This window comes from Tamandua tetradactyla, chromosome 12 (genome assembly GCF_023851605.1).
Source record: "Tamandua tetradactyla isolate mTamTet1 chromosome 12, mTamTet1.pri, whole genome shotgun sequence".
NCBI lineage: Eukaryota > Metazoa > Chordata > Mammalia > Pilosa > Myrmecophagidae > Tamandua > Tamandua tetradactyla.
The window spans coordinates 36,080,072-36,094,090 of NC_135338.1; the positions used below are offsets into that span (position 1 = coordinate 36,080,072).

Genomic DNA, 14,019 nt, shown 5'->3' on the forward strand with positions numbered 1-14,019 from the left:
GGCTTGGTCTCCTGGATGCCCAAGTCTGCTCCCAGTGTACATCCCAGAGCCCAGGCCTCCTTCCTGGTCCACAGCAGTCAGTCAGAAACAAGGGAGAAAACGTGTTCTTCTGAGAGATGAGCTTGTTTCAGAAACCCCTAACAGAGACCCAAAGTCCCTTTTTATCACAGTCACCAGTCTAGAATCTGTGGTGTTAAAGCAGCAGCCTAGGAAGGCACCTCTGCTTCCACTTCCAGCACTCACTTGCTCCCCGTTATCCCTCCTGCTCTGGACCTCTTCCCATACTTTAAGACAAGCCCAAACAGTTGAAACCAGACTATTACAGATGTGAAAATTTGAGTCCTCACAGCATTTTTCAGTCTTAACCCTTCCTCCACTTCTCTGCTCTCTTTTCATTCAGCTTTAGAGTAAAACTTGGACCTTTAAAAGAGGAGGTAGGATATTCCCTATTTCTTCTCCCTGCCAATCCCCAACAAGTTCTAGCCGGAAGTGGCATCTGGCACAGCGAGACTCCCTCATTTTCAGTAGTGTGATGGTGAGCAAGGGGTTAGGGGGCAAAGTAGCTGGTACAAGAAGAGGCAGTTACTTGAAATCCACAAAATGTCTTGGACTGTACACCATTAAATAGAGGCAGTTTTGTTACTTTCAGGTCATTTAAATCCAGCTAAAACAATTTTCTTTTAAATGGCCTTTAAAATAAAGATTATCATAATTTGTGAATAACTTTTACATATACGCAGTGTTGTAACATGCCCATTTAAGTCCATCTAAAATGACATTGGGTAGATAGCCTTATTGCCGGTTTCAGTGAGATGGGTTCATACGCAGTGGGCCCCTGCAGTCACACAAAAAATCTGGACAAGTGCTTGGGAGAGAATCTATGTCAAATCAAGCAGATTCATCATAGACACTGGCCACACTTTCTTAAACTCATCCTGGAGGAGCAGAATACAACTTACTAGGAGGGAAATAAAGGCTTATCCTCATTTCCTGCTGCGAATTTATTTCAGGCTCACAACATGTGTCTAACTGAATTAGGCCCGTGACTAATTTGGGTTGGATCTTTGGATGCAGGGCATTTCTCAGAGCTCTGAAGATGAAAAGGTTAAAGTTCTGCCTTCCCCCTCTCCTTCAGAGGCTGGTATGTTGACTGCTACTCTGGAAGACAGTAGCAATAGGAAGTGGTGGTCATGCCAAGTACCAAGAAGCCTAATCCAGATGTGGGTTGCCTTGTAAACCTTAGAGTTGGCCTATGGGAGGAGGACTATTGAAGCTTGGCAGGTGGTAGAAGTAGCCTACCTCAGGTCAGCTGAGAAGGTCAGCTCTCTGAGCCCAGCCTAAATGAGAATGTGTACACAGATACTTGGATGCCCTCCAACCCCCTGCCAGAAAAGACTTAGTCGTGGGAAAGACAAAACCTCTTAAGAATTTAAGTGCAGTGACCCTGCTCTTCTCTCCACAGCTGTGTGCAGCCCCAGGCCTTAAAGTCATAGGAACTGAACTGGGGCTGGAGCAGGACCGATTTCCCTTTGGAACACACTCAATTCATTTTCTCCTAAATGAGGTGGGATCTGCTCCCCAGCTAGGCTCTCATCTTGCTGGCTCTTGCCTGGAAGTTTTTGCTGGCACACTTGCTGGAATAGGAGAGAAATGGGAGAGGTGTGGTACAACCAGGATGGATTTGGAAGCATGGGTTTGAAGGTCAGATTTCTCCCCCTGGTGGAAACTAGAGGAGGTAGGTGCCTTCTGGGAAAAAGAAAAGCCACACTTTTGTATTATGTAATCAATTAAAAAACAAGCCTCCTCCAGTTAAAGAAAGAACTGGAAAGAAAAAAGTTAAAAAAAAAAAAAAAAAAAGGCAGCAATAGCTTGGTTGGTAATTCTCTTATGAGTCTCCAGCTTCAAGCTGCACCTGAGCTCCTCTTCCCAGGCCCAACCATGAGTCTGCCTTATACCACCATCTTGTCTCTTCTGCTCCTGGAAAGGCTGTGTTCTAAGGTATTTGGGGTTGGCAAGAAATGAAGCAAAGGATTCTCTCTTTGGGAGTCCTGTTTCCTTGGATATAAAGGTTATTCATGAACACCACCAGAACTGCCACTTTGTCTTCTTGTCTGATAGAGTCAGTGGAAGCACTTTGTGAATTGTTATAAGAGGGTTCTACAGATGCTAAGTGACTGAGGCAACTAGGGACAAACCTTCCATCCCAGGAAAGGGGCCTCAGGAAACACACCTCAGTGCTCAGGAGCTACACGATCTCTCTCCACCCACAGGTCCAATTGTCTAGCATGACTATCGAGGACCATCTACCCCTATCAATAATACTCTGAATTAGCATCCCTTTCTTGTCAAAATCCAAATAAAGCAATTTCAGATCTGAAAATGCCTCATAAGTGGAAAAAATTAATTTTCACCAACAGATGTGAACTGAAACACAAGGAGGTTGGGTAACTCATTTACAGTCACCAACCAACTAGGCCAAGGTGGCAAGTTGTACTCCTGATTCCTGGCTAAGTTTTCTTTCCACTGAATCAGTGGATCCCAACCCAGGTGGTTCAACAGAAGCACTCAGGTAACTTTTTAAACAATGCAGATAGATATTCAAGAGACTGATTCATAGGTCTAGGGTGAGCCTGGGAAATCTCTGTTCAGAAAAGGCAGAAAACCACATGATTACAGCGTGTACAATGGGGATGTAGGTTTGGCTGGGCTTGCTGCTAGGGTGGCTGGAGGACAAAAGTGGCAGCAGAGTTAGGCCTGTGAAGGAAGAAAAATCTTTCTAGTAACAGATGGCCCACAGCTCAGCCCTGGCTCCGAATGCAAAGAGATTATCAGAAATAGATGCTCAGCGGGAGTCAACTGCCACATGCATCATGCCTCATGCAGCTGCCACAGCTTTGACCAGGAAAACACACACGTCTTGTCCTACTTTCAGTACAGACACTCCTAAAATGCAGTGTGCACTAGGGGTAAGGAACGGGGAACCAGATGGAATAAGAATGAAAAGCAGCCCAAAATGCTATTCTCCAATAGCTTGCCAATGATGAGGAAAGAGAACTGTATTCCAGAGCAAAGGTCAGAGGCAGGAGGTTTCATTAAAGCCCTGTTCCTCCCAAGCTCAAGCAGTGGGAACCTGAAAAGAGAAGGGAGCAAGATGAACAAAGCAGATCCATTTGACTCAGTTATCAGAGGAAGAAGACAAATTCCTCTGATCTAGGTTTAGGGCTTCACAACCACCCCGAGATCAAAAGCTCCTCAGTCTCTTCTCGATCCACCTCATTCTCCATGCCCTCTCCCCCATGCCCTTCAGGATCCTAATAAAATGATCAACAGTAAGAGGGAAAAAGTAAACCTTTATTTGGAAAAGAGTTATTAAATGACCATTTAAAAATCCCATTTCATTTCCAAAACAGAAACAACTAAGAAAATGAAGAAAAGATAATCTATCAAAACTCCTGCCCTCTGCCATCTTTAGCTGTCTTTAACCTGCATTTCCTGGCAGGAAGAGAACAGAGTGATGGGCCCTAGTCCTAGGAACCAATAGGGCACTGTCTTGAAACCCTCGCAGAGGGTACCCAGAGGAGAGACGGAGTGAACAATGGGGAATGGACAGACAGGCCTGGGGCTCAGACAGGCACATGCCCAGGACCCAGGAAACAATGTTTAAAAATATATATACATAGATAAATAAATCCCCCAAAATCTAGCCATGGAAAGCTTATAACCATGAACACAGCAGCAGAATTCAAGTTAGGTCTTCGGCTTTCAAAAAAAGGAAAGAACATTAACCTCTGGCTAACTGTCCCTAACTCAAGCTTTTTGGCCATTCTCTTCAGTCCCATTCTGGAGGCAAGAAGGGTATGAGCAACTCAAATCTATGAGGGCAACAGGCGCTCTGAGTTAAGGGAGTGCTAGGAATAAGCTGGCCCAGGAACAGTCCAGGCCACACCCTACAATGAAAGATTAAGGCTTGTAGGTGATGGTCTGGGCTAGGGGACCCCAGAATGGGCCTGGCCACCCTTGTGCTAAGAGGTGGAAAGCAGAGACAATAATGAACTAAGGCCTTGCTGATCAGAGCAATCCTCAAACAGCGTCACCCGAAATTCTTGGACCAGTATGCCCAAGGCCATCTTTGTGCTGAGAAGATTTGGCCTGAAACTAAATACCAGGCATTTCTAGGGAGAAAATGGAAGGGGTTGGGGGAGGGGAGAGGTAACAAAAAATAAACAGCAATGGGAGGAGAGGAATGGAAAACGGCTTCTTAAATATGCAGAAGAAAGAAAGCAAGTCCCTTGGGTTTTGAGTTTCATGAGGTGGCTACAGAGCTTACCTGCTCTTTTCCCTGCTGGTACTTCTACCCTTGCCCCAACTCTGCAGGCTGAACAGTCCAGGGAAACAAGAGTTTCCTGAAGGGTCTGTCTCCTCATTCTTAAAGTCTTAAACTTCAAACTACCATCCCCACCCAGTCCGCTCAACCCCATACAGGTTCAAACCCTTGCCTCCTTCACGGCAATCTGGGGAAAAGGATAAGCACTAGAAAATTCATTCCAGGCCTCTGGAGAGTTCCGGATTGGAGGCCCAGAGGCCACTGGGGCAGTTGGTACATTTTCAAATCTGCTGCTCCAGGCTGTGAGGCCCATTTGTTCCCAGGGTCAGACGATGAGTATGCCCTGGTTGGCATGATGCATGCTTAAAGAAATAGAGGATAAAAGGAGAGATAGGCCCACACCCCTGCTGATGCCTGGCAGCACACAGCTCCTAGATCATGCCCTCAACCTGCCCCTAGGCCTGCAGCCCCGATGTGGAAAGTAGGCTGGTCAGAGGCAACCCTGGCTGTGCATAGATTATTCCCATCCTAGAAGGCTGCATGCATGATACACACTTCTCATAAATGCATGCTAGGCAAGAGGGCTGGGTGCAGAGGTCATAAAGGCAAGGAGAAGGTCGGGTCAGAAGGTGCCACCAAGAAACGGTTTGAAAGCAAATAACCAATGAGATCAATAGCTCCCGCAACCCTGGTAATTAAAAATAAAGGGGTAGCACTGGATACATGGAAGGAAGGGGGAACCCCCCATTCTGCCTCTCCCAGGGCCACTGAATGTGTGGCACAAGTTTAGGAAGAGGTTGGGGTGGGGCAGGAACCACAGGCAGAGAATGTGGACAGGCCTAGAGAAAATCTAACCAGGGGGAAGAGGGAACAAGGGGAGGGGAGGGGACGTAAGTTTCTTAGATCTAAGTTTCCAGAAGCATGGGATATTTCCACAGTCTCTGATCCAGTGAGCTCTTCTGGAAGAGAAGCCCTCTTTCCCTGGGAGCCCTGTCATGGGGCGGTGATTTCCATCCCGAAGCTGGCCAGCAAGCAGAGGTGGTCCGAAGAGCAGAAGGGATTGGGTAAGCCATTGGCAGCCCACAGAATCTCTTCAGAGAGGAGAGAGAGACGGCCCAGGAGCTTGAGGGTTCCATCTTGATACAGCCTGTGATCTGGGATGCAAAGAGGAAGCCAATGGATAAAGAAACCAGAGCCACGCTGCATAAAGCAGAAACTCTACTGCATGTAGGCTGCATTCCCTTGGTTGCCCACCATCCCTCACCTCCTTCTGCAGCTCTGGCTAAGGAAGCTTCATTTCCTCAGAGATAATTCCTCGATAGTATCAATGAATGGAGGTAGGGTGAGTACAGTGAGACTGCAGTAAAATGGTAAAGTGTCCCAGCATTACAAAATCTCCTGATTTTCCAAGAGAAGATGGACATTGAGATTTTTTAAATAAAATCTGATTTTTAAATGTAGGCAATGAATTCAAATATTTTAAAGAACATTCTATAAGAAAAATAGGCATGTAGTAGACTGCAAGAATGACTACTTACTTAAGATCTCTAACCTAACCAAATCCCTCACAACTGGCTACTGCTGAACAATGACCTCCTGGTACTTTACTTTCATCACTAAAATAGGATAAGATTGCCTATTCTATCTACTTCTCTCTAATGTGCAAATACAAAAAGAGAAAAGACAGGCAAGTGGCCTATGAGAAGTATAATGACGATGGCCAGTGCCCCAGCAGCCCAAGCCATGCCACCAAATGCCTGACCGACTGTCATCAGCTGTTCCCAGGGACCCTTGTGGGGTAGCTCTTTAACCCTAGACCCACCAGACTCACCAGGTCTGTTCCCATTCTCGCAGGACTCAGCTGAGAAGAAGATGTAATCCACTGTCATTCCAAGACCCAAGGGCATTGTGGTAACCTCTGGGCGGCCATGCTGGGGCAGGAAATGGGTATACACTGAGGTCAGGTGGAGGCAGTGCTGGATGGTGCCTGTAGTCCTAAAGGAAAGAGAAGAGGTCAGTCAACAAAAATTATTGAACTTTCCCAAGATCAATTTCTGTGGATTTTATGAAGTTTTGGGGGGGATGATCCCATAAGACTCAGTTTCCCTCTCATGCTAATAAGAGGCAGAGAGTCTTAGATAAAATTAGCCTAAAAATACACATATTTATATCAAGTCCCCCTGAATTCCTCACCCCCTACTCTCCACCTGCTACCTGGTAAAATATACAGTGTATCCTTGTCTATGGGCCAGCAAGCTCTTCTGTGGAGTCTTACTCTCTGTGGAAAGTGTGTGGGCTTTATCATTTGCAACATCAGTGGCCACCTCTGAACTCTGCACACCTGTACGTCACTATAAGCTTAGCAGATGTTAGGGGGCAGAGAGAGCTTAGCAAAAATTGCTCCTCAAAGTCAGCCTCAGGAAAGCCAATGGGAATCTCTTACACTCCTAGACAGAGGGACTAGAAGGAAAGCTAAAGAGACCAGAGGAAGATTACCTGGGGAAGACAGGCTCAGGCTCAGATGTGTTTTCCTCAAGGACAGACTCAGCCCAGTCAGCAGGTCGCTCTGTGGAGGACCAGAGAAAGAAAGGTTTTATTATCCATAGGTTATGAAAAGCAGGGCTGGAAATACCTCTTAGATCCTTGACTGGACTGCTCCAGCAGGGAAAGGGAGAGAGAAAAGGTGAGGGGAGAAAGAAGGTAATGAACCAAAGTCAAGGACCTCAGGACGGTAGACATAAAGGGGCCTCTGACAAAAACACTGTTTTCCTTGGCTCAATATTTTTTTTTAATTTATTTTTTAGAAGAGATAATACAGTCACATACATATTAAAATGTAGATAAAAATAATGAAGTCTCTCTCCTACTCCCGCGCAGGGCTACTCATTCCCCTTTCTACCCAAGGTTACCAAATTCCTGATGTGTTCTTCTAGAGATAGATTTTCTATGCACATACCATCAATTGGATGTGTATGTTTACCTATGTATGTGTGCATAAAAGTTTGTACGGACAGATACATACATATATATATATATATACACATACATAATGCATATATGTGTATCTGCACACATGCATAGGAAGAAAATAGAGAAGGCACAAATTACCAATATCAGGAAAGAAAGGGGAAATACTACAGAGCCTACTGCCATTAATAGGATAATAAAGATAAAAAAAATTGACAAACTCTTAGCTGGACTGACCAAGATGAAAAGATTCAAATTATGAAAATAGGGAATGAAAGACAGGCCATCATTATCAACCTTTTTGAAATAAAAAGGATTGTGAGGGAATACTATGGACAACTATATAGCAACAAAGTAGATAACTTAGATAAAGTTCCTCGAGAGCTACAAAATACCTAAACTGATGTAAGAAAAATCAGAAAATTTGAATAGACTTATAACAAGTAAAGAGATTGAACTGGTAATTTTAAAACTTTTCACAAAGAAAAGTGTAGGCTCATATGGCTTCACTGGTGAATTATACCAAACATTTAAAGAAAAATTAACACCAATCTGTCGCAAACTATTCCAAAAACTAGAAGAGGAGGGGATACTTACCAACTCATTCTATGAGGCCAATATTACTCTGATACCAAAACCAGACAGTCATACAAAGAAAACCATAGACCAATATTACTTATGAATATAGGTGTAAAAATCCTTAACAATGCCTGCCATGCCAGAGGACCCGGGTTCGATTCCCGGTGCCTGCCCATGTAAAAAAAAAATCCTTAACAAAATGTTAGCAAGCAAAAGCCAATAAAATATACATATGATTATATATCATGATCAAGTGAAATTTATTTATACCAGGAATGTAACGTAGAATTAACATCTGAAAAACAATTAGTATATTATACCATATTAAGAGGATAAAGGACAAAACACCCAGGATCATCTCAATAGACTCAGAAAAATAATTTGACAAAAATCCAATATCCTGTTATGATAAAAATACACAACAAACTAGGAATAAAAGAGAACTTCCTCAACACAATAAAGAAAGAGAATCTATGAAAAATCCACAGCTAATATCATACTTAATAGTAAAAGACTGAATGCCTTCCTCCTAAATGCAGGAACAAATAAAGGATGTCAGCTCTCACTACTTCTCTTAAACATGGTACTTGAAATACTAACTGGGTGTGCTGGTTTGAAAGGATGTATGTACCCTAGAAAAGCCATGTTTTAATCCTAATCCCATTTTGTAAAGGCAGCCGTTTCTTCTAATCCCTATTCGGTACTGTATGTCTGAAACTTTAATTAGATCATCTCCCTGGAGATGTGACTCAATAGAGAGTGGTTGTCAAGCTGGATTAGGTGGAGACATGTCTCCACCCAGTCTAGGTGGGTCTTGATTACTTTACTTGAATCCTATAAAAAGAGGAAACATTTTGGAGAAAGGAGATTCACAGAGAGCAGAGGAGAATGACATAGCCACGAGAAGCAGAGTCCATCAACCAGTGACCTTTGGAGATGAGGAAGGAAAATGCCTCCTGGGGAGCCTCATGAAACAGAAAGCCAGGAGAGAAAGCTAGCAGATGGCCCTGTATGCCGTGTTCACTCTTTTGCCATGTTCACCCTGTGCCCTTCTAGCCAAGAGAGAAACTCTAAACTTCACTGGCCTTTTTGAACTAAAGGCCAGTACCTTTCCCTGGATGCCTTAGATTGGACATTTTTATAGACTTCTTTTAATTGGGACATTTTCTCAGCCTTATAACTGTAAACTAGCAATTTATTAAATTCCCCTTTCTAAGCCATTCCATTTCTGGTATATTGCATTCTGGCAGCTAGCAAACTAGAACACTGGGGTAATTGAAGAACAAATAAAAGTCATCCAAATTAGAAGTGAAGAAGTAATACAATCTCTATTTAAAAAGACATGGTATTATATATAGAAAATCCTAAAGAATCTACTAAAAAACTTTAAGAGTTAATAAAGAGTTTCAGCAGAGTTGCAGGATACAAGGTCAACATACCTTGTTGAAAAATCAGCTCATTTTTGATTTGCAAAAATGCAAAAATCAATTGCATTTCTATACCCTTGCAATGAACAATCTGAAAATGAAATTAGAAAACAATTCTATTTATGAAAGTATCCAAAAGAATAAATTAATTTGAAAACTACAAAATTTTTAAAGACATTAAAGAAAATCTAAATAAGTGGAAAGACATTCCATGTTCTTTGATCATGAGATTTAATACTGTTAAAATGGCAATACTCCCCAAATTGGTCTACAGATTTAATGCAATCTCTATCAAAATCCCAGCTGGCTTTTTTTGAGAAACTGACAAGTTAATCCTAAAATTCATATGTAAATATAAGTGGCCCAGAATAGCCAAAACAATCTTGAAAAAGAAGAACAAAGTTGGAAGTTTATATTACCCTACTGCAAAACTTATAAAAACCACAGTAATCAAGACAGTGTGGTACTGGCATAAGGATAGAAATCTAGATCAATGGAATAAAATTGAGAGCTCTGAAATAAACCCTGACATTTATGGTCAGTTGACAGTCATCAAAGATGACAAGACAATTAAATGGGGAAAGAATAGTCCTTTCACAGTGTTGTTGAAACAAGTGAATAACCACATGTAAAAGAGTGAAGTTGGGCCCCTATACTTAATTATATATACCATATATATATAATTATATATACCATATATATTTTTATATATATCATATATACCATTTTTATATATACCATTTTTTATATATACCATTTATAAAAATGAACTCAAAATGGATAATAGATCTAAATTTAAGAGCTAAAACTATAAGCCTTTTTGAAGAAAACACAGGATAAATTTTCACACCCTTGAGTTAGGCAATGGTTTATTAGATATGACACCACAAGCACAAAGAACAAAAGAAAAAATAAATAAACTGGACACCATCAAAATTAAAAACCGTTGTACTACAAATGATACCAATGAGAAAGGAAAAGATAACCCACAGAAAAGGAGAAAATATTTGCCAATTACATCAGATAAGGGGCTTATAACTAGAAGATATAAAGAACTCTTAGAATTCAATAAGAAGAAAAAAAATGAAATTTTAAAATGGGCAAGGGATTTGAATAGACACTTCTCCAAAGAAAATATACAAATGACCAATAAGCACACAAAAAGATATTCAGTATCAGTAATCATTAGGGAAATGTAAATTAAAACCACAGTGAGATACTACTTCACATCCACTAGGATGGATGTAATCAAAGACAGTTAATAAAAAGTACCAGCAAGGGAGTGAGATTAGGCAGAAACAAAAGGACAAATACTGTGTGGTCTCACTGATATGAACCAACATTAGTGAATAAACCTGGAGAATTTCACTGGTAACAGAGACCAACAGGAGATAGAAATAGGGTAAGATATTGGATAACTGGAGCTGAAGGGATACAGATTGCGCAACAGGACTGACTGTAAAAACTCAGAAACGGATATAACACAATATTACCTAACTAATACAATTATGTTAAACCACTGAATGAAGCTGAATGTGAAAATGATAGAGGGAGAAAGGCTGGGGGCACAAATGAAATCAGAAAGAAAGACAGATGATAAAGACTGAGATGGTATAATCTAGGAATGCCTAGAGTGTATAATGATAGTGACTAAATGTACAAATTTAAAAAATGTTTTTGCGTGAGGAAGAACAAAGGAATGTCAATAATGCAGGGTGTTGAAAATAGATGGTAATCAATATTTTAAAATTTTAACTTATGGGGCGGGCCACGGTGGCTCAGCAGGTAAGAATGCTTGCCTGCCATGCCCGAGGACCCGGGTTCGATTCCCGGTGCCTGCCCATGTTAAAAGAAAAAAGAAAAAAGAATATGTTTATTTGGTACAAAATTTATATTTTGACTAGTGCATTTCCTAATATAACTTATATAGACAGCTTAACTGAACACCATAAGTACATGGAACCTTGAGTAGGGCATGAGATTTTGTTGGTTTGTCCAGAGTGTTGCCCCAATAAATCCCAAAGTGATTTGAACAGTGAATAAAAAAGTATTTGCAAAGTCCCTGTGCTGGTTTGAAAGGATATATGCCCCCTAAGAAAAGCCATGTTTTAATATAAATCCCATTTCATAAAGGTAGAATAATCTCCATTCAATACTGTATGTTCGAAACTGTAATGAGATCATCTCCCTGGTTGATGTGATTTAGTCAAGAATGGTTGTTAAACTGGATTAGGGGATGACATGTCTCCACCCATTTGAGTGGGTCTTGATTCATTTCTGAAGTCCTATAAAAGAGGAAACATTTTGGAGAATGAGAGATTCAGAGAGAGCAGAGAATGCTGCAGCACCAGGAAGCAGAGAGTCCACCAGCCAGCGACCTTTGGAGATGAAGAAGGAAAACGCCTCCCGGGGAGCTTCATGAAACAGGAAGCCAGGAGAGAAAGTTAGGAGATGACACCGTATTCGCCATGTGCTCTTCCAGCTGAGAGAGAAGCCCTGACTGTGTTCGCCATGTGCCGTCTCACTTGAGAGAGACACCCTGAACTTCATCGGCCTTCTTGAACCAAGGTATCTTTCCCTGGATACCTTTGATTGGACATTTCTATAGACTTGTTTTAATTGGGACATTTTCTCGGCCTTAGATCTGTAAACTTGCAACTCATTAAATTCTCCCTTTTAAAAGCCATTCCATTTCTGGTATATTGCATTCCAGCAGCTAGCAAACTAGAACAGTCCCCTTCAGGGAATGGTGAGAAAGGGGGAAAATTCAACTTCCTCAAGTTTAATTCTTGATATTCTCATGAGCAGTGTGGACAACCAAAGCAATAGGTTGAGCCCCCAATCTTGGGGTTTGTTCATATGAAACTTAACCCCACAAAGGATAGGTCAAGCCTACTTAACATTAGGTCTAAGAATCATCCCCAAGAGAACCTCTTTTGTTGCTCAGATGTGGCCTCTCTCTCCAGCCAACAAGACAAGAAAACTCACTGCCCTCCCCCTGTCTATGCAGGAGATGACTCCCAGGGGTGTGGACCTTCCTGGCAACCTGGGACAGAAATCCTAGAATGAGCTGAGACTCAGTATCAAGAGATTGAGAAACCTTTCTCAATCAAAAGGGGAAAAAGCAAAATGAGACAAAATAAAGTGTCAATAGCTGAGAGATTCCAGAGTCCAAAGCTTATCCTGGAGGTTATTCTTATGCATTAAATAGATATCAACTTGTTTATTCAAGATGTAATGGAGAGGCTGGAGGGAACTGCCTGAAAATGCAGAGCTGTGTTCCAGTAGCCATGTTTCTTGAAGAAGACTGTATAATGATACAGCTTTCACAATGTGACTGTGTGATTGTGAACAACTTGTGTCTGATGCTCCTTTTATCTACCTTATCAACACATGAGTAAAACATATGGAATAACAATAAATAATTGGGGAAACAAATGTTAAAATAAATTTAGATTGAAATGCTAGTGATCAATGAAAGGGAGTGGTAAGGGGTATGGTATGTATGAATTTTTTTCTGTTGTCTTTTTATTTCTTTTTCTGAATTGATGCAAATGTTCTAAGAAATGATCATGATGATGAATATACAACTATGTGGTGATGTGAATTGCTGATTATATATGTAGAACAGAATGATCATAAGTTAAGAATGTTTGTGTTTTTATATATTTTTTAAAAAATTTAAAAATTAATAAAAAAAGAAAAAAAGAAGTGCCAGCAAGGATTTGGAGAAATTATAACCCTCATACACTGCTGGTGGAAATAAAAAATAGTACAGCCCGATTCCATTCCTAGACATATACACAAGAGAAACAAAACATAAGTACATGCAAAAACATGCTCACAAACAAAAACATGTTCATGGCAACATTATTCATAATATCCCAAAAATGAAAACAACTGAAATGTCTACCAACCAATGAACAGATAAACAAAATGTGGTATATTCATACAATGGAAATATTATCTGGCAATAAAAAGGAATGAAGTACTGACATATTACCATACTGATGGACCTTAAAAACATTATAAGTGAAAAAGGCCAAAAACAAAAGGAGTACATATTGTGATTCATTTATATGAACTGTTCAGATAAGACAAATCTATAGAGACAGAAAATAGATTAGTGGTTGCCAGGGGCTATGGGGAGGAGGGTATAAAGAGTGACTGCTAATGAGTATGCAGTTTCTTTTTAGGGTGATGAAACTGTTCTAAAATTAGATGGTGTTGATGGTTGTGCAATTCTATGAATATATTAAGACCCACTGAATTGTACATTTTAAATGGCTGAATTCTACACCATGTGAATTTTATCTCAATAAAGCTATTTAAAAAAAGGATAATGAGGGAATGTTATGAACAACTTCATGCCAATAAATTTGATAATTTGTATGAAACAAAATGTTCCTTTATATAGCTTGTATTTTTTTCTGTTAAACTTATTTCTATTTTTTTTCATTCTGCTGCAATTATAAAAAGGGTCTCCTTTTTCCATTGTATCTCCTAACAAGATATTTTTATATATGAGTACTTCTGATTTCTGCTTATTGATTTTGTATCCAGCTACCTTACTGAGTTACCTTGCTTAAAATATTTGCAGTTGCTTCTCTTGGATTACCAGTTATACATAAAGATATTATCAGAAAGTAATAATAATTTAGCCCTTCCTTTACAATTTTTTTACTATTTTCTTAATTATATTTCTATATTCTATCTCCAACT

The 14,019-nt window shown here is 40.5% G+C and overlaps 1 protein-coding gene across 9 annotated transcripts in view; it reads right to left on the reverse strand.

Annotated features, from left to right (window-relative positions):
- Window positions 1-3,330: 3,330 nt before the first annotated feature.
- The window catches only part of ANGEL1 (angel homolog 1), a 74,626-nt gene continuing 63,937 nt past the window's right edge, over window positions 3,331-14,019 (reverse strand). For all 9 annotated transcript variants that reach the window (XM_077123147.1, XM_077123150.1, XM_077123149.1 and 6 more), the window contains 3 exons: window positions 6,821-6,890; window positions 6,156-6,319; window positions 3,331-5,478 (listed from right to left, as the gene is read on the reverse strand). In XM_077123147.1, the coding sequence (XP_076979262.1) occupies window positions 5,318-5,478; window positions 6,156-6,319; window positions 6,821-6,890 (395 nt within the window). In that variant the 3' untranslated portion in view covers window positions 3,331-5,317. The remainder of the gene's footprint in view (window positions 5,479-6,155; window positions 6,320-6,820; window positions 6,891-14,019) is intronic.